Here is a 21,911-nt window from a genome sequence, read left to right on the forward strand (position 1 = left end):
GCAAATGTGGATCAGGCCTGAGCTGGTGAGGACAGACCAGAAGTGGACTGCATAGCCACGCTAGGCTACATGGAGGCTAAGTTCACCCTATACATGCGTGTGGTGAGAGTGTGCAAGTGCTCATACCCACACCAGAACGTGCACTGGAAGCTCAGACACCAACTTCAGGAATTAGATCCTGTTCTGCTGAGTGGGTTCCAGAGATTGAACACACCAGCCATCAGGCTTGCCTCAAAAGCTCCCTCACCCACTGAGCCATCTGGTTGGCACAGCTTTTATTTTTTAAACCTTGCTTCAAAAGTATCTTTTTCATAAAACCTTCTGCAAACTGATCCATGACACCTCGTATCATGCTAGGAACTCAGCTGACAGGAAGCTCAGTGCCAAAAGTGGGCAGTGCTGCCATCTGGAACTCGAGAAGGTCATTTCTGCTTTTGTTCTGTCTCAGATCGACCATCACCATCATCCTTCTCCAGTGGAATAGTCCTTCCATTTATCTCCAAGATAAACTTTTCTGAGGGTCTGGGGTCTGATTTCTAATATGCTCTCCAAGTTTGTAGAAACACTGAATTTTATTATGAAATTCCTTAACGTTCTATGAAGACATTGTATCTGTTTTGCCTGCTTTTTCAGTTGGTAATATTTTCATTCTCCAACTCAGAAAATTCTCTTTTTAGGCGTATAGCCTCGTTTACTGGCCTGAGAAAGGGTTTTGTTATACAGTCTGAGCAACTTGAACTCCCTGTGATCAGGCTCAGCCTCCTGAGTGCTGGGACTCCAGGCATACAACACTCTTACCTCAACTGCCATGGAGCTTGTTTGTATGTATGTATGTATGTATGTATGTATGTATGTATGCATGTATGTATGTACATACGTATGTACATATTTACACATGTATGTATTGCCTGAATGTGTACCAGAAGCATATAGTATCCTCAGAGGCTAGAAGAAGGCATTGGATCCCCTGGAACTGAATTGTCAGTTGTGAACTGCCATGTGAATGCTGGGAGTTGAAGTTAGGTTCTCTGGAAGACCAGCTCTGATCTTAACTGCCAAGTCTTGTCTCGAGTCCCTTGGTTTTATTTCAAGAGGTGGTGTCTTGTAACCCAGGTTAGCCTTGAGCTCATTGTATGGCTGAGGATTCCTTTGCTTTTGACTCTCAAGTGGTTTAGCTATGGGGTTTCTTTCTTTGCATTTTCCTGTGTGCTATGAACGTGTGTGCGTATGTGGTAATCTGAATGAGAATCCTTAACCCACTCACCCACATAGGCTTGGCCTCTAGTTGGTGGAACTATTTTGGAAGGATTAGGAGACGTGGCTCTGCTGGAGGGGTTGTGTCACTGTGGACAGGCTTTGAGGTTTAGAAAGAGTTGTTATTCCCATGATTTCTCTTTGCTTCCTTTTTGCAGATCAAGATGTGCACACTCCACTGTTTCTGCCTCCCTGGCTTTGCTCTGCCCTATTGACTCTAATCCTTTGAAACCATGGAGCAGATTTGTCCCTGTCCAATCACTTTAAATATCAATACAACAAAAAGCCTGTGATTGGACAGGGAAAAGAGGTGGAGCAAAGAGTTTCAGAGATGAGGACAGAGAAGGTAATGGAGGATACACAGGAGGATTCAGAGTCTGCGTGGCTTTAAGTAGCCACAGGTAGCTACAATACAGGGATAGAACAATCGGGATAACGTGTCTACTCTAGGTGGGCAGCTTGTATCATCATCAATTGCCTCTGAAAGGATTGTGTGGGCATCTTATGAATTGAGAATTTATTGATATAGAAATCTGACTGATTAATGATAAGCTTCAAGAGCTTTGATTTACTGGGTTAAGAGGATTTGTTACCACCAGCCATAGGGATGGATGGCAGAGAAGGAACGAGCAACTGAGGCAAGCGAACCGGAGCTGGGAACACCACCATATTGGGCTAGCCTTGGAGGTGGTGACATTGGGACTGCAGGGGCATAGAGTAGCTGGACAGAGCTTGGGATGGTGCCAACTTTTTTTTTTTTTTTAATATTTCTTGCAATAAAACCATAAGCTCAATTAAACTTTAATTTTCATTTTAAGGTTTTCTAAGACAGGGTTTCTCTGTGTACATATACATACATAGCCCTGACGATCATGGAACTCACTCTGTAAACCAGGCTGTCTTTGAAGTCAGTTCTGGTTGACTCTGTCTCCCAAGTGCTGGGATTAAAAGGTGTACTCTGACACCACCTGGCTTTTAATAATTTTTTTCCTTTCTTTTTCCTTTTTAAAGATTTTTATATGTGTTGCTGTTTTGCCTTTAAGGACACTTGTTAGCTGCTGTATGTGTGCTAGCAATTGAACCCAGGTCCTCTGGAAGAGCAGCCAGTGGTCTTCACTGCTGAGCCATCTCTCCAGCCCATATGCCCTTGATTTTAAAAAAATGATTTGAATATAAAGAGGACAAGAATTCAAAAGAGAACAGTGAGGAGAGGTCTATGGAAAGGTTTAAAGGAGGAAGGGGGAAAGGATAATTATAGTCTAAACAAATGCCTTTATTTTTTTAATTTGTCACCTGGCTTCTAAAGTGAGAAGCTGCCTACATGCCTTGGTCATCTAAGTAAACCCTATAGCAGTGAAGTGACAGTTGTCACAGACAAGTAGCTTGTACAACTAGCCATGGGTTTTGTTCCAGAGATGGGTTCTCATAATGTAGCCCTGCTTGGCCTGGAACTAGCTCTGTAAACCAGGCTGGCCTCAGAACTAAGATCTTCCACCTGCCTCTGCCGCCCCAGTGTCTGGATTGAAGGTGTGCACCACCATATTTGGCCTCTTCACTTCTTAGCAACACTGAAATCACCAGCCTGGGCTTGCAAATAGACTTTTATTATCATTGAGGAAGAGGACACATAACCTACTCAGTTTTCAAGAAGAGATGTTCAAGGTATATGCCATCAGATAGTCGGGGGCGGGACGATTTGTCATCATTCGAATTATGCTCACATTGTCACATAATGTTTTGTTATAAGCGCTGCCAAAGGAAAAACAAGATGTCAATACTCAAATGGGAGTGAAGCTTATCAACTAATAATTAGACTGTGGTTTCATCAAAGTCCTGAATTTGTTTAAAACTTTTTAATACTTACGTGTCATGTGTGTATGTGTATGTATATGTATGCACTCCTGTGTTTGTATGTTTGTGTGTGTGTGCCTGTGTGTGTGTGTGTGCGCGTGCATGCCTATGCTAATGTGCATGGAGTGGATAGATAATAACTTGTGGGAATCAGTTCTCTCCTTTCACCACGCAGGTTCCAGAGACTCAACTTGTAGGGCTTGGTGGCAGTTGCCTAAACTGCTGAGCCATCTCAGGTTAATTTTGAGTAACTGCACACATTGGCAAAGGCAGACTATCATTCATAGTGTGAGTTCCAATCCCAGCGTTCTGCAATAGACCTCTGCCCCACTTCTCAGTCTCAGTTGCTCAACAGATTACCTAGCTTAAGAACAACAAAAGAAGGCGAGTGTGATGCCACATACCTATAAGTCACTCCAACTTAGGAGGCTGAGGCCAGAGAATTGACAGAGTTTGAGGTTAATCTAGGCCATACAGTGAGACCTTGTCTCAGAAAAAAAATAAAAGATTTTAGTTTATAAATTTATTTTAAAATTGAATTCTGTTCCCTTGGCCAAACATGGTCCACTCAGAGCAAATACAGTAAAGAAGCAATGCATCCCCTCCCCACTAGGGGGCGTGGAGATGGTGGGGCACATGTCCATCATTCCATTCTCTACTACTGAGGGAAGCCTCTACTAGATCACTGGGGAGCTCATAAGTGTCAGGCCCGTCCTGGGCAAATACACAGCCTCCTGACCGTGACCTTGCAGACTCTAGCCAAAACCGGTCGTCTACACTCATAGTTTCCTTTGTACTGAGGTGGTAAAAATGGCACCCCATCTCTCTCTACTCAGCATGTTGAGAACACAGAAAAAGACCCTGAAATTTGGGGTAAAGTTCATTATCAGGGTTCATCCTTTCCATGTGCAAGACCCTGGATTCATTCCCCCAGCACAAGAAAGACAAAATCCCTTCCTTAAATTGTAAGTTTACAGAGACTCGAAAGCAGGTCAAGCCCAAAATACAAAAAGTTCCAGCCATTTACACTAGATTCACCAAAAACAAGTTTCTAAAAATTAAACAATGAACTTAAAATCAGAGGGACATTACACCTGCTCTATAGAATGACAGACCCCAATGACAATTGATCTTTCAGCACCTCATAGAAACCAGAAGTACATGGTAGAGCCCTTTCCAAATCCTGAAGGAGTAGAAACTAATACCAATTTAAGAAAACCAAGACTGAGTGAGAGGGAAAAGGTTTAGGAGTTCAAGGCAAGTCCTGAATACATAAAGTTTTAGGCCAGCCTCAAATACAAGATGTCTCAAAACATACATGCGCATTCTCAAACACACACACACACACACACACACACACACACACACACACACACACACTTTACATAGCCAAGGCCTTCTTGAGCGAAACAAAACTAAAGCTATCACAATATCAGATTTTAAAATATATCACAGCAAGCGGTTGTGGTCAAAGCAGAATGAATGATACTGCCATCAAATAGATGAATCAGAGCCTAGGAGAACCTTCACTTTTATTGTTAGGTGATTTTTTTTTTAAGGACAAGGACTAGGCTGTAAATTGTATCAGGAAGATTCAAAAGTCATCAGTTTCTTATACTTCCCACTACTCAATGATTCAATGATCAATTCATAACACACTGAAATCAACACTAGACCTGAGACTGGAAAATCATGGAATGAGAGTCTGTAGAAAAAGCTCCGTGTCTCAGCTCTAGGCAGGAGTTCTTGGCTAGGAACTCTCAAGTACCAGCAAGCAAAGCAGCAATTGGCCAATGGGACAGAATCAAACTAAAAAGTCTCTCCACAGCTTAGTGGAGGAAACAAACAAAACACCAAAACCAACCAACCAACAACAAAACATCAATTAAGAGAAGGAAGAGAAACCCCACTGAGTGTGGGGAAAAAACTGAAATAAGTTTTCATTGTGTATAGCCCAGATTTGCGATGAATTTGAATGTAGCATAGGCTAGCCTCTAACTTGAGGTAATTCTTCTGCCCTAGTTTCCTGCATGCTGGAATTATAGCTGTGTGCCACTATGTTCAAAGGGAGACATATCTGTAAGTCATACATGTAATATAAATTATACTGGTAAATTGTCATGTGCTGTTGGCCCTTGTTGAAAGGGGACTCTGGGTGAACAACTTCAGTCCCAGGCAGAAACAGGTGGATCTCTGAGTCCAAGGTCAGCCTGATTCCAAGACAGCAGAGGCTAAACAGAGTAAACCTATAAGAGGTAGGGGTGGGGACTCATTTTTTTCTTTTTCTTACTTTTTTTGGAGACAGGGTCAGGGTGTCCTGCTAAATGGTGATCAACACTTGCTTCAGCAGCCTGGGTGCAGGGTTTGGGGCCTGTACCACCACACCACAATCACTGAAGGTAACTTGGATGAAGGCAAGTACAACTCTAAGGAAAATTAGCCAAATGGAAATAATGACAGCTCACTGATGAAGCAACCCAAGTGGGGCCCACACTCAGGAGAACCCATCCTGCCACTGAAGACAAGATACGAGGATGCAGTCCCCCTACTTCTACTGTGGGCCTGAGACTGCTGACATAATAACTGGATCCCAAGAACTAGCAATTCTTTCTTTTCCCTCCCTCCCTTCATTCATACTACACAATCTCTCCCTAGAGCCCTGGCTGTCCTGGGACTCACTATGTAGACCAGGCTGGCCTTAAACTGACAAGAGAGCCTCTGACTCTGCCTCCAGAGTGCTGGCATTAAAGGTGTGTGTTATGCTTAGCCAGTTCCTACTTTTGTTTGTTTGTGATGGTTTTGAAGTTAACCCATCTGGCTGCCAGCTTTCCTAAACAGCAGAAGGTGACCTTGAAATTCTGGATCCTCCTGCCTCTACTTAAATATTAAGCACACACAGCACCATGTCTGATCTGTATGATGATGAAGGTCATATATATAGTCATATTTTTTTTTTATAGAAAGTTCATTTCTCCTTTAAAAATGCATTTTTACATAGAACTTTTTAATATGTTTAACTGAACTTTATATGCATTGGTGTGAAGGTGTCAGTCAGATCTCCTGGAAGTGGAGTTACAGACAGTTGTGAGCTGCCATGTGGATGCTGGAGATTGAACCCAGGTCCTCTGGAAGAACAGCCAGTGCTCTTAACTGCTGAGCCATCTCTCCAGCCTCAGAAATGTTTTAAAATTAATGTCCAGTTTAAGTTAAGAAGCAGAGCTTACCATTGTCGTGAGCAAAGTCTCCAGTTTGGTAGCCGATAGCACTTTCTCAGCAGTAGGCTTCTCTCCTCCCATGCATACACGTCCAAAGTGCCATCAATAAAGGTGACAATGACATAAACGGGGTCCTTCAAAGAACACCCAAATGTGAGTAGGCTGGAGTCAATGTCAGATCAAAAGACAGAAAGAGGGGCTAGGAGATGGTCCATCAGGTAAAGGCACTTGCTGAGCAAGCCTGGTGCTCTGACCATGTAAAGGTGGAAAGAGAGAGACCAACTCCAGGAAGTCGGCCTCTGGCCTCTGCACGTGCTCACGCTCATGCCAATGCACAAACACACCCCAACTGTATGAAGTTTCAAAAAAATGTAAATCTATTTTAGTTAAAACCCACTGGAGGGGAAATATTCCAAACGTACCACCCATAGTCTCAAGATCTCTAGTGGGTAGTACGGAACTCTCTGCAGAATGTTGCCTTCCATGCTAAAGAGCAAGAGAGAGGATACAGTTGAACAGACAATCACGTTCTTGTCACTGACTCCCATCCATTCCGGTCTGCCTTCGTAACCTTCGAGCGAGAAATTTGCTACCAGATGTCCTGTTCCAAACAAACACAAAATACACAGACAATTTTTCAATCATTTAAGTCAGAGCAAAATCTTCAACAGTTAAGTGCGCTGACTGCTCTTCCAGAGATCCTGGGTTCAATCCCCAGTAACACATGGTGGCTCACAATCATCTGTAATGGGGACCTGATGCCCTCTTCTGGTATGTCTGAAGACAGTGACAGTGTATTCACATTAAATAAATAAATATATGAATAAATACATAAATATGTATTTTTAAAAAGTAAGAGCAAAACCCTAAATGCTTACTGAAAAGCATATCCATATTTCCATGGCATGCTAATCTGATAGAGACAATGAAATCAGTCCATTGTTCTGACAAGTCCATGTCCTAAGAAGTCCATGTCTTTGGCCAGGAAAAGGCAGGCTGTGACACAGGGACAGTATGGACAGTCAGTAGCTCAAACTTGGAAAAGACAACTAGACTAGAAAGGAAAGTAGAACCCAGTCTCTAATACAAGATGGAAATGGAAACATGTCTGCCCAAGAAAACCATAGCTCATGAGTGTAGTGACCATCAAACAGGCACAAGTTCACTTCTGGCCAAGGAGCCTGCTGCTCCCTTTACAAAAACAAACATCATCATGTGGTAATCCACAATCCCAGCAGAGTCCAGTGGATCTCCAAGTTTGAGGCCAGCCTGGTCTACAGAGCAAGTTCCAGTTTAGCCATGGCTACACAAAGAAACCCTGTCTGACAAGCATTTATAGTTTATGAAGAGCACTTGTAGGAGTCACAGGGGAAAACAGGATTTTTTTTTTTTTTTTTTTTTTTTTTTTTTTTGGCTTTTCTTATATGGTTTTTTGAGACAGGGTTTCTCTGTGTAGCCTGGCTGTCCTGGAACTCACTCTGTAGACCAGGCTGGCCTTGAACTCAGAAATCCACCTGCCTCTGCCTCCCAAGTCCTGGGATTAAAGGTGTGCGCCACCACTGCCTGGGCAGGATTTCTTTTAAAATTGTCTTTAAATTATTACATTTCTGTAGGAATTCATGCCACAAGCACATTTATTGGGGTCAGGGAACAACTTGAGGGATTTGGTTTCTCTCCTCCATCATGTGGTATTCCAGGAATTGAACTAGGTTGTCAGGCTTGGTAGTTAAGTGTCTCTCTCCTTTAAGCCAGTGCTTCTCAACCTTCCTAATGCTTCCGATTGAACTTTAACACAGTTCTCATGTGGCACTGAGGGTCACCCCAGACACTAAGTTACTGTCATTGATACTTCATAACAGTAATTTTGCTACTTTTATGGATTATGATTCAAGTATTTTTGAAGACAGAAGTTTGCCATAGGGGTCACGACCCATAGAGAGAGAACCACTGCCCATTTTGCCATCCCATAATACAGTTAGTTATTGCTTGTCATTTGGGGTTTTTTGTTTTTGAGACAAGGTCTCACTATGTATCCCTGGCTAACCTTGTACTCACTGTATAGGTCAGGCTGGCCTGGAACCCAGAGAGATCTGCCTGTCTCTCCTCCTAAATGCTGGGATTAAAGGTGTGTATTACAATGCTTGCAATTTATTTTTATTATTTTTTTAACTTTATCGGTGCGAGGGTGTATGTGTGTGTATGTGTGTGTGTGTGTACACGTATGCATTGGTGTATGTATGCATGTGTACATGCTAAACCATCTTGTCAGCTCCGTCTTTTCTGTTTGTGAGACAGCACCCTCTATGACGCTTTGCTGACACAGTCTCCCGATTTTGGGCATGTGCCAGCATGTCTGACCCGAGAATTTTCTAAGGTTTACCTTTAACAGTTAGTTGGTTCCCAATCTCTTCCAGCTTCATATCAAATGTGGCAAATTTTGTGAATTGTTTAGGGCCTCTTCTGGCCATCAGGGTTATCCTGTCTTCCCTTCTTGGGGTCCAGCAGGCTCTTTGGCATGACGAGAAGGAGAGAATGGTAGATAGAGGGGCGGAGAATTCTGATGTCCTCAGTAAACTGCTCAGGAAATACACCTGCAGAGAGTATGGCCCAGTGCAATCAATGAGGAGTAACACCTCTGCAGCCTGGCACATGTGCACTCCAGACAAGGGGCTTTTGAAAGAAACCCAGGAGTGGCTGCATCTGTTCTTCACCCAGCACAAGGCAGAGCAGTCATTGCTCTCATTCAGGGTTGAAATAACTCACCATCTTCCTGCCCCTCCCATCACATTCAGAGACAGAATGGAGTCCCTGACCCAGGTCAAAGGGCACCTTGGTCACCCTACTGTAATCGACTCATCAGGCAGAGATTTGGTTAAGTACATTTTTCCTGTGCAGAGGACTAGTCCAGGGCTGTTCTGGATTTTTCTTTTAAATGAGGCATTGAGACTGTCTTCTGTAACCCAGGTTGCTTTGAAAGTATTTCGATGCATAAAACCAAGTCAATATGCTTGGGCCCCCAAGAAGTACTTAGCCTCTGAGTGGACCATCTCTCTCACAATACCTAAGAACCAGGCACCAGAGAGCTGGCAGTTAAGAGAGAAGGCAGTATATAAAGCACTGGGTATGGTAGCACTTATGTGAAATGTGTCATGTGGTGGGTAGGTGTGTCAGCCAGTGATAGAAAACTGCTTCCCATTCAGGACCAGCAAAGGTTTCTGGGACTGTTATGTCACCTGCCTTTGTCCTTTGGCTGAGCCACATTTCAAGGACACTTCACTAATAGACATTTACCATTGTGGTCGGTCATGTGACTGCTTCCAAGCACATTACTATTTCCTGACTATAAGAATGGCTTTCCTTATGATAGGGCCTAGGAGGGCAGGAGTGATCTGCCTGAACCTCCCTGAGGTCTGGACCTTCCCACCATCTCCCACCTTCACCCTGGAGTTGCTACAACAGACCTACCTGTGGTGAGATATGTGGGTGTTTCTTACTCACAAAGACCCATTTCCTCTGAGGAGAGCAGTAGAGTTGGTTAATACCATATTGGAATACATGGACTTTGGAAATGAGGTTTAACTCTGGAATCTTAAAGATGTAGAGGTCACCATCAGTATCACCTGCCTGAAATCAGAGCACCCGGTCAGTGGGAAAAGGTTAAGCATGGAGGAGGCAGTGTTATCTGCTCTAAGATACACCACTGTGTCTTCAAGTCCAGTAACAAGAGATCCAAAGCTCTGAGCAGCCTGTGTCACAGAGCATCTGGGATGATCATGGAATAAGACATAAGACTCTCTAGCCCTGGGGGGAGACGACTTATTGGGTAATTGTGGAGAGAGAGAGAGAGAGAGAGAGAGAGAGAGAGAGAGAGAGAGAGAGAGAGACAGAGACAGAGACAGAGAGAGACAGAGAGACAGATCAACCCTAGTCCTCCAATGGCTTTTTCTGACCTCTAAGCATGCACGTGATACATAGACACACATGCAGACAAAATATTCACACACAAAATAATTTTTTTTCCTTTTAGGTTTCTTGACACAGGATTTCAGGATTTCTCTGTGTAGTCCTGGCTATCTTGGACTCGCTTTTTAGACCAGGCTGGACTCAAACTCAAGAGATTCACCTGCCTCTAAGACATACACCCCCATGCCCTGCAGGATTTTTTTTTTTTTAAAGAAACTTTAGTGGGGCAAAGTAGCCTATTATTTTCAATGCCAACACTCAGAAGGCAGAGGCAATCTGAACTTAGTGAGTTAGACCACCCTAGTCTACACAGTGAATTCTAGGCCAGCCAGGACTACATAATGAGATTCTGTCTCAAAGGCATGAGGTACCATATGTATAAAGATTTTCCAAGCCCTAAAAACCTCTTTCCCAGGACTCACTGGGACGTCAGCGTTATCCTTTTTCTCAATATCGTTCACACTTTCTCTCTATTGTCTCTACCCAAATTCATGGATTCAGCAATAATAGACATTTCAAAGGCAAGAAGATGTAAAACCACTTAGAAAGATTGTGTGTGTACGTGTGTGCATGTTATATGTATATTTATGTGTGTGTACGTGGATTACATACCAGGGCATACATGGAAACCAGAGAAGGATGCCAGGTATCCTGTTATCCTCTTCTCCTGACTTCCTGAGAGTCTCTATTGAGCCTGGACTTAGGCTGGCTTGGCTCGCAGCCGTCTAGTCCCAGTGACCCTGTGTTTCCATCCCCTATACTACTGGGGTTACAGGCACCTTTAGCCACAGCTCACTTTTTATGTGAGTGTCAGGGATTTGAACTCGGGTCTTCATGCTTGCACAGACAACACTACTACCCAATGAACCATCTCTCCTCAGATCCCAGGAAAGAATTTTGAAATGATAGTTTAAAGAGAATGGCTTAAAGAAATGTACATGAAGTAGGTCAAAGGCTAAGAGATGGCCATGTTTTTGGTATACTGTGATTGACTCTCAGGGTTTGCAGAGACTCCAAGATGGCAAGTTAAGATTTGACAGTAATGGGACCTCAAATTGGCAAGTGTTTTGTTTGTTCTGTGTGACTATTCCAGATTTGGGGGTCACTTACCAAGACAATCGGGCCATCCTTTGTAAAGACAGCCTTCAGTGATTCACAGGGAAAGAGCAGCCTGTTAGTCGACAGAGGTTCCCTGCTGTGACAGTCCCACAGTTTGATAGTTTGGTGTACATCTACAGTGACTGCAATGTGCATCTCAGGGAGGGTCGTCAACATCTTGATGTAGGTGGGCTGTTCTGGGCTGACCCAGGTCATCACACCCTGGGGAACAAGAGCATCATCATGTCTGAGCACCTCTAGTTCAGCTGCTTTCACCCACCAGCTTTATGTGGAAGCCTCCTCCACACTGGAACCCCTTCTTACTTACAAGAAAAGAGCATGGAAGTTCTAAGCATCCCTCACTGGACATGGGAGCACATGCCTAGAATCCCAGCCCAGTGAGGCAGAGGTGGAAAGGTCACTAGAAGCTTGAGGCCAGTCTGGTCTACAATGCCAAGTTGCAGGCCACTTGGAACTACATTACAAGACTATCTCAAAAAAAGAAACACAGGGCTAGAGAGATGGCTCAGCATTTAAGACCACCAGCTGTTCTTAACCAAAGGACCTGGGTTCAATTCCCAGCACACATGTGGCAGCTCACAACTGTCTGTAACTCCAGTTCCTGGGGTCATGACACCATCACAGGGACATACATGCAGGCAGAAATATGTATGCACATAGAAATAAAAAGAAACACAAAGAAGGAAAACAAACATCTGGAATATTATGGCAGGAAACAGGAAACAGGACACATACATTGTGCTCAGACACAAGCACACATTCACTATTCAGGACAGAAAGAACATGGCTGTCACATGGCTCACCAGGGAAGGGCACCTGCCACTAAACCTGATGACAGGGCTTCAATCCTCAGGAACCACATGGAAGGGGGACCTAACTCCCACAAACATGTATGAAGAACAATCAGCAGCCCTGTGCTCAATGCCATTTCACCTTCACTAACAGTGCAAGCAGGGAGCATGTGCCTATTGTCACTTCTGGTGGGGCTAGATTTGTTGTTGTTGTTGTTCTTGTTGTTGTTTTAGAGACAGGGTCACTCTATACCCCTGGCTTTCCTAGAACTATGTAAATCAAGCCAGCTTCAAACTCACTGGCCTCTGCCTCTTGAGTGTTGTAGTTAAAGGTCTGCATCACCACTTCTGGCAGTATTACCTTTTATAACACATGAAACAAACCTATTTACAATGAATCAATTCCAAAACTGGTTATTGTATCATCAATTCTGTTGTTGTTGTTGATTCGAGACAGTGTTTCTCTATGTAGCCCTGGCTGTCCTGGAACTCACTCTGTAGACCAGGCTGGCCTCGAACTGAGAAATCAGCCTGCCTCTGCCTCCCAAGTGCTAGGATTAAAGGTGTGCACCACCACTGCCCAGCTATAGCATCAATTCTTACACATTGCAAATGAGAGAAGCAGATTCTTTTCCAGGCTTTTCGTCAGCTTTAAAAAAAAAAAAAATTCAAGAGTCTAGAGAGATGGCTCAGTGGTTAAGAGAACCAACTATTCCTCCAGAGGTCCTGAATTCAATTCCAAGCAACCACATGGTGACTCACAACCATCTGTAATAGGATCTGATGCCATCTTTGGGCATGCAGGTATACATCCAGATAAAGCAAATAAAAAAAAAAATTAAAAAAAAAATCACACTTATGTACACGAACTCACACATGCTCACAATCACACACACAAACCTACACACAGACACAACTCACACACAGACACTCACTCTCACAGACACTCACTCTCACACACACTCACACACACACACTCACTCTCATACACACACACTCACTCTCACACACACACACTCTCTCACACACACACACAAACACACACTCTCACACACACACAAACACACACTCTCACACACTCACAGAAACACACTCTCACACACTCACAGAAACACACTCTCTCACACACTCTCACACTCTCTCACACACTCTCTCACACACTCTCTCACACACTCTCTCACACACTCTCTCACACACTCTCTCACACACTCTCACACACACTCTCACACACACTCTCACACACACTCTCACACACACACTCACACACTCTCACACACACTCTCACACACACTCTCACACACACTCTCACACACACTCTCACTCACACTCTCACACTCTCACACTCTCACACTCTCACACACACTCCACCAGCAGCAGCGTAAGTAACAAAAAGCCAAAAGCATAATTAAATTTAGTAAAATATTAGAGGCAGCAATCAATATAGCCATTTCTAAGCCCTAGCTCCATTTGCATGAAAATTATTAATTACCTCTCCTTCCCTCTAAACATAATCTCCCCTTTGAGTCAATCTTGCCTCCTTTGAAAGGCAACCTGGTGAAGTCCTTGTCACCATGGAGCACATGACTCAGTCTCACAAGGTTGAGGTCCAGCTCCACTCTGTGCTCCCTCTGCCAGGTACAATGAAGATGCACCACTGGATCCTGCCTAGCACTTAGGAGGCAGAGGTCGGAGGGTCCCCATGAGACCAAGGCCAGCCTGGACTGCACAGTGAACTCTAGGACAGCCTGATATTGTCCTAAAAAGCTGCCTCCTAACCCCCCCAAATATAAACCAAACAAAACCCTCAAAACATCCAAACCTCCAACCCCAAGATCATCCTGTTCATTATGTTCCATCTTCAGTTTGCTGTAGGAGACAATGTTTATAAACATTGAGATCCTGTCTAACAAGATAAAAACCCCTTTGCTGGGTGTGTTGGGCCACCCCTTTAGTCCCAGCACCCAGGAGACAGAGGCAAGCAGATCTGAGTTAGAGGCTAGCCTGGTCTACATAGTTGCAGGCCAGCTAAGACTACAGGGTGAGACCTTCTCCCAGACAGACAGAACCAACCAACCTTAAGAATGGATTAATGTTCACTCCATTAGACTCTTTTATCTTTTAAAATAAAAAATCTTTGAGAGAACGGAGGATAATGAAGAAACACGTACTGAGGTATCCAGCAGTCACACAGTTATCTCCTCCAATGGCTCAGAGCTGGCTGTCTCCCAAGTCAGAGTACACAAGAGAAAAATACTCTTGTATAAAGCAGCAGGGACTGCACAGTGGGAATCTAGTGTCATAACGCTGAGACAAGCCATGAGCAATGTCCTCAAGAACCACAGGCATGGCCAGTCCTGTGTTCTTTCCCACTGGTACTAGGGTCCCCACCATCCCTCTCCCAGGGCATCATATGGGCCCCTAGCACTCACAACACCATAGAAAACAGAGATTCTCTACTTACACAGGTGTGCTGGTGCCAGATCAAGCAACACTGTCACAGCTCTAGCTGGGTTTGCTCCCCTAAGACACACAGCCCAGGAAGGTCTCAAGAGAACTGTGCTCAGAGCAAGCCACACCTTGTTCTGTTAGCTCCTGGGGTGAGGTACCCCAAACCCTGGTAGACACTATCAGAGAAACAATCACGTGGAGAACAGCTCTGTCAATTGCTCCACACACCCCCCAAGAGAGCACAGCTCCACTGTGCTCCCGAGGCAAAGAGTGGGGGCCCATTCTCCTAGTGCCACAGCCAATGAGAGGGCATGGCCAGCTCTCCTCATGCCCTCATGGCCACCTCTCCTGACTACCACAGGTAGTGAATTGAGGGAGGGCATCACCCCCACATCCATGCCAACAGATTGCCTCTAAGCACATCTGTAGATATTTCTCTAATTAATCATCAGTGTGGAAGGACTCAGCCCACTGTCAGCTGTGCCACTGCCAGGCTGGTGGTCCTGGGTGGTATAAGAAAGCTAACTGAGCAAGCCATGGAGAGCAAGCCATAAAGAATGACCAATCCTCCATGGTCTCTGCTTCAGTTTCTGTCTGAGCCTCCTCTGATGAACTCACCTCTGAGTTCATTCCTCCAAGTTAGTTTTGGTCATGGCCTTTTAACACAGCAAAAGAAAGCACAAACACACAAACGTGTGGCAAACTGTACTATGTGGTAAATGTCGGTTCTTAAGACTCTCCAAATATCCAGACATGAGATCAAGCTGGATTATGGGATTTCTGACAGATAAAAACCATGGTTCCTCAGGAACTTCTGAAACAGGTTCCCATCTGCCAAAAGGTATCTTTAGCCTTGTTTTTGCTACTGTTACTATGTAGTATGTTACAATGTACTCTCTTTACTTACTAGATACATCCTAGAACAAATAAACACAGATTGTCTAACTCCAATATACTTAACAGATACTGGCTCTCATTCCTGTCAGAAATCTGCTAAATGTAATGTTCAATGTTACTATGTTAACTATGTTACTAGGATTTTCTAATGTTACAGCTTACTAGGACAGACAGAGACTACCAAATCCTGACAGTGAACCCCCAACTCCCAAGATCTCTGAGTGACATGGGCAGAGTGACAACAAGACTGCCTAGATTGTGATATGACAACCACTGAGAAACGCCAATCCATTGCCTTGCCCACTGCCAGGGCTTGGTCTAAACTGTGGACAGACGACACCCAGAGAGTTACATGTCTCATATTGCCTAAGACAAGTGAGTCATTTCTCCCACGTTCCTCCCCCACAGGAAAAAGCTTCTCATCTTATGGGTCTAATGGCCAAACTACCTCTGCCCGAGTCACAATGGAATTGTCCACTGCAGGTCCTACCACATGCATGACTCTATTGTTTCCAAAGGAAACAACAGAGCTGACAAGGTAGCTCGAGCTGTTTCACCCACCACAGGACATTTTTAAACTCCTCCAAGGTCCTTACTTCCTTGACATCCCCCCTCATAAATAACACTAACCTGTCATTTCGCCTTCTGCTTCAGACCCCGACCTCGGCCTACCAACTCCTTAATGTCATGCAACCTGGGCACTTTAAAGATTGCTGGCTATGTGTACCCCCTGAACAAACTCACAATTGCCACTTACAGCTTCTCCAGTGACCCTGTCAAGTCATCTTACTTCACCTTTCACCAGCTGCCCTGACTCTGCTGTTGCCAAGACCCCATACCTTTTCTCTATCACTCTTAACTATAGACTTAAGGTGTTTCTCATACTAATCTATATAATCAACTATCATATTCACAAGGTCAAATTTTCAAGTTTCCTTTAATTGTCTTTTAAATGTAAACTTAAAATGTTTATCATACTGCTAAATTTATATATATTCAATCTCCCAGATGGAAGGAGAAAGCCCTTCTTGCTTTTTCTGCTCCACAAAAGGTTTTTGTCTTCCCTAAATGCATCTACAATAGTGGTCATGCTGTTAAGAGATTTAACTCTTTTGTAAACTTACAAGCTCCAGGAAACCCACTCAGATCCACCTCTCATAGATTAAACAGACTCCATCTAGATAAGTACACCTGCCAATCAATAGCCTGAGTTTCTACCTGTTACCTATTCCAGAGGATGGGATTCCCCTCTTGTTCCCTGGGATTGGGCCTTATCTCACCCCAACCACCAAGACCTAACGGTTTCAAATGTACACCTAAGAAGATTATTCTCCCCAAAGTACTTAACTTTATTCTCTATCTCTAATATGTGTGTGTGTGTGTGTGTGTTTGTTTCAGCATCTTGCTATGTCCAGGCATCTACTCAAAATCTGCATCCAGAACATCTCCAGAGAAGCAACCCACAGATGCACCAGCACCTGCTCTCACAGACACCGATGCTTCTACTACACCTGCTTCTTCCTATCCACAGATGGTCCCACAGATCCTAGATAGCAAAGAAACAGCCAATTCTCCTAAGACTGGACCAACATCCCCATCTCCGTTTTCTTAGGTTTCACAGGGACACAACACCTCAAAGTCAGCAGGAAATAGCTAAAGATCAAGATGGTCCTATCCCTGGTTCACCACCACCTCTTTCTAGTTTCTCCTTTAAAAAATTGAACCAAAATGGAGAAATGTCAGCTCCAGCCGAGGCAACAGCCAGGTAGGCCTGCCTTGCCACGAAAGGGGATGTTTGTCCCCTCCTTGCTCTCTCTGCCCCTTCTGTCTGGCTCTTTTTTCTCCCTAACCACTTTTTCACTCTTCCCCCCCCCCCCACTATCTCTATGTGTTCTGACTGGCCTCTCCTCTCCTCTCTTTCTCTCTATCTTTCTCTGTCTCTACTCTCTTCTCAACTCCCCTTCCCATGCCCTAAATAACCTCTATTCTATACTATACACATTGTATGATTGTTACCTCAGGGGGAAGGGATGCCTCAAGGTCAGCCCACCACGGCACCCTCCGACCTCAACATACTTTGCTCTACAAAACATATCCTGGCCTTTTAAAAAGACAACACAGTCTACTTCTTCCTCTGTGTAAACCTCTGGACTCTTCTAGATGCCTCTGGCTGCTCTCTCATATGTACTGTAAACAACCTTAATCATTATCATGGAGAGTCATGTCGGTGGTTTCTTTACTGCATCCCCTCAAATAGCTTTAAAAAGCATCTCAAAGCATTTCCAGCAAAATCAGGAACAAGACAAGTATATCCACACTCTCTACTCTCCCTCAAAATGGTATTGTTTTAGCTAGAATAATCAAACAAGGGAAGCAAACAAAAGGGATGCCAATAGGAAAGAGAAGCCAGAGTTGCCTCATTTGCAGACACTATGAGCCTGTACTTAGAGACACCGAGACTCCACAGGAACACTCTTAGAACTGATAAACTTCCAGCAGATTAATAGGCTATGAAGTTAACATGGGAAAAAAATTAGTGCCCTTCTTATACAGCAATAGACACAGTGAGAGAGGATCAGGGAAGCCATCCCATCCACAGCAGCCTTGAAACTCTACCCTGAAACAGCCTGGTGGATGTGGTACATGCTTTTGATCCCAGCAGGCAGAGGTTGGCAGATCTCAGAGTTTGAGGCCAGCCTAGTCTACAGAGCAAGTGTCCCCCAAGGCTCTCACACAGTGAAACCCTGTTCCAAACCAAAAGTACAACAACAAACAAACCCTGGAGTAAGAGGCCAGAGTGATGGGTCAGCAGCTCAGAGCAAGTGATGCTCTTGCAGAGGACCCTAGGTGGGTTCCCAAAGCCTACACAACATCTCAGTCTCTGGCCTCGGCCAGCAGGCACCAACCACAAACTAACACAGGCACACACATATAAAATAAAAAATATATCTGGCACCAATCATAAACTAACAAGGCACATACATAAAACACATATCTTAAAAAGGAATCCCTGGGGGTAAACCCGACCTAGTATGTGAACAATCTCTATGATGAAAACTTTGAAACACTGACAGGCACTGCAGAGATGGCTTAGCAGAGGACCCAAGTCCGGTGCCCACAGCTTACAGCCACCTGCAACTACAGTTTTAAGGGACTTGACACCCTCTTGTGACCTCCACAGGCAGCAGACACAGTTGCATCACACATACATATATGCACAGAAAACACTCATAAAATAATTAAATCTAAAAAAGGTAAGAGGGGAAAATCAGGTGTGTGGTGTAAACCTTTGACCTGAGGACATGGGGAGCCAAGGTAGGTGGATCTACATGGGGACTTCTACAACAGTCAGGTCTATACAGGGAGATCCTGTCTCATCATCACCAACAATAAAAAGATTAAATCAGAATTCACATCCAGATAAATATTGCTACTCATCAGCCAAACTCACCTTGTGAATATCCCAGGTGGAAATCTGGGCCTTGGAATTTACCATACAGACAACTGATCGGTCTTGTAGGTTTCTTGTTAAGCCACTCCCTGAGAGATAACATGCATATCCCCGAATTCCTGCAAGGAAACCCCAACAATATTTGGACACCAGACAGTTGAGGGGCACCTCAAACCAAAGAAGGTATGTTTCAGTTTCCTCTACCTTGTTGAAGGCTTGTATAAAAGTTGTGGGAAGGATGAAGCAGACACAGTCAAGCACACTGGAGGTTGGCCATTGGTTCAGATACAGTTACTCTTTAATGTGCTTCTATAGATACAAAATGGGTACTGGGGGCTGGGTCTGGAACTCAGTGGGCAGAGTGCTGGGTTCTGTTCCTAGAGGCCTATAAACCGTAACCCAGTTCTCATTTGGAGGCAGAAGGATCAAGGTCATTGGTGTTTTCTACATGAAGAATTTGAGGTCAGCCTATGGTACATGAGATCCTGTCAGAAAGAAAAAGAAAGAAAGAAAGAAAGAAAGAGAGAGAGAGAGAGAGAGAGAGAGAGAGAGAGGGAGAGGGAGAGAGAGAGAGAGAGAGAGAGAGAGAGAGAGAGAGAGAGAGAGAGAGGAAAGAGAAAGAAAAAGAAAAAAGAAACAAAGGAAAAAAAAAGCAAAGAAAGAAACAAAACAAATTAAACAGCCAGATAAAAGATGTCCCAATCCCAGTGAAGGCAAGCTGCAGATCTTGAGTTTGAGGCTAGTGTAGTCTACAGATCAAGTTCCAGGCTAGCCACAGCAACATAGTTTCAAAACAAACACAAAAGGTAAGGTTTTTCCCATCAGGAGAACCAATTCCACAAAGTTGTCTACACACACACACACACACACACACACACACATACTGTGACATGTACACACATCACATACATGCTAAAACTAATATGTGAAAGAAATTTTAAAGTATCTCTCCATCATAAAGCAGTTCTGAGGAAGTTTTTAGAAAAAAAGATAACTACTAAAGCCTATCTAGTAATTTTCCCATTAAATTCTCTCTCTACTCTGGGAAAGGTATGAAGCCTTCAGGGCAACGGAGCGATATATATAGACCTGGATTAAGATTTTGAGCAACCACTCAGCAGATCACAGATTGGTTCTATGGCTAGGTTAGCACAGCAGCTCCATCCCATTAAACTACAAGTCCCTTCCTCTTAATGAGTGAGAATGTAGGACTGCAGAGAATGGGAAAAACCAAGTGGGTGTCTCTTCTAGCAAACCTGATGTCTTCGTGCGAATTTTTTTGTAAGTGAAATCTTTTAGCTTTGCCCGGGACTTGGAGTGTTCTTGCCATGTTCGGTAAACAAAGAACTGCTTCCATGTCTCTGTGCCCAGGAGCTGTGGGGTGACATCCTCACAGAAGTGCCATCTCTTCACACAGAGCTTCCTGCAATGCACAGTTGCAATCTCATCAGGCTGACCCCAGTCACCTCACCTTAGAGCCACAGTTACAGTGAGCACAACTTTTATTCATTAACCATCCTCACACAGCAGAGGTCCTGGTCCAGACTCAGAAGGCCTCCTCTTCCCTTCCTGCCCCATCTCATCCCTTCTTCCCATCCCACCCTGCTCCTCTCCTTACTTCCACAGGATGTCACTGCTTGCAATTGCATTCCAGACCTATGGGAGAGAAAAGAATCCTTAAATCAACAACAACCCCCTTCCCCTTGCTCTCAATTTGGTCTATGCTGGGCCTACACAGGTTAATCAAGCACAGTCCTAGCTCCCCAGGCCCAGCCAGCCTGGAGAGACCTACCCCAGCAAACACAAGTCACCTTGGGAGGGCTCAGAGGAAGGAGGGCCGGTCTCCACAGGTCTGACAGGGAGTCTCAAGGATGCCACATATGAGCAGCACGTCTCCTTGTTCTTTTCATTTAGCAGAATGTTGTTGTCACTGTTGCTGCTCTGAGATAGGGTGTCTAAGTAGCCTGGGCTGGTTCTAAATTCATGTAATTGAGTATGACCCAAACTCCTGCCATCTTGCTTTCACCTCCCAAGTGCTTCAATTACAGGCATGTGCCACCACTCCTGCCTCATTGAACTGTAGTTGAGGTCTTCAGAGTGGATAATGCTAACCCATGAGAATATATATCTGTTTGGTATTCTGTAGGTTGGCTCTCCTGTTGGTCAAGAGAAGCAGCTAAGTTCCTGAGACATCAATGTGTCAGAGCTGAGTAGACAGGTCTGAATGAGGTAAGTGTAAGGAGGAAAGGGAAAGGAAGGGAAGGGAAGGAAGGAAGCCAGGCTGCGTGAGTACAATGCTAGGGTAACTGAGACTCCAAGACTGAGCGGGAAAGGCCCAGGGCCTTATGATGCACCAGATGGAGGAGTTCAGCCAAGGAGCTTTTACCTTGTTCACTTGGGCAGTCTGTAGCAAGCTGAAGGCATCCAGATAGGAGAAGATTTTCCACAGTGGCACATAAGGCAAATAAAACTCCATCTTAAGGGGCCTAAGTCCACATTGACTCTTCTCTCTCCTCCCCAGCTTGCTCCAATTTTAAAGGCTTGGCCAAAGATTTAACAGAGCTGCCACCTGCAACTCCTCAGGCTTTGATTACAGCAAGCTGCAGTTGTGTAGACTCTCAGCCTCACACCAACACACACACACACACACACACACACACACACACACACACACACACACACACACACTCATCGGAGCCAGATACACTCAGCTAAGAGTGTTCACACCTAAATTCACTCCACAGTGTTATTCATCGCACAGATGAGCTCACCAACCCCTGCCTGGCACTGTGGAGACCAAAAAAGTATATGAGCTGGGGTAGCCCCCATTGATGATGTACTTGTCAGAACTTTCTAGAAAATACAGAGTAACACACTAATTTTCAACAGGCTAAAGACTGAGACTTTGTGTCAGAAATAGAA

General features: G+C 44.4%; 1 protein-coding gene across 1 annotated transcript; it reads right to left on the reverse strand.

The window, feature by feature from the left end:
• Nucleotides 1-2,897: 2,897 nt before the first annotated feature.
• On the reverse strand, nucleotides 2,898-20,657 carry LOC117725065 (F-box/WD repeat-containing protein 15-like). Its single transcript, XM_034525014.2, has 9 exons — nucleotides 20,608-20,657; nucleotides 20,246-20,412; nucleotides 18,990-19,108; nucleotides 11,394-11,603; nucleotides 9,786-9,944; nucleotides 8,701-8,911; nucleotides 6,743-6,921; nucleotides 6,330-6,454; nucleotides 2,898-3,003 (listed from the first exon to the last, which is right to left on the reverse strand). The coding sequence occupies exons 3-9, from the start codon at nucleotides 19,032-19,034 to the stop codon at nucleotides 2,898-2,900; spliced, it is 1,035 nt and encodes a 344-aa protein (XP_034380905.2). The 5' UTR covers nucleotides 19,035-19,108; nucleotides 20,246-20,412; nucleotides 20,608-20,657.
• Between the last annotated feature and the right edge of the window lie 1,254 nt (nucleotides 20,658-21,911).

Source organism: Arvicanthis niloticus, chromosome 21 (genome assembly GCF_011762505.2).
Source record: "Arvicanthis niloticus isolate mArvNil1 chromosome 21, mArvNil1.pat.X, whole genome shotgun sequence".
Classification (NCBI taxonomy): domain Eukaryota; kingdom Metazoa; phylum Chordata; class Mammalia; order Rodentia; family Muridae; genus Arvicanthis; species Arvicanthis niloticus.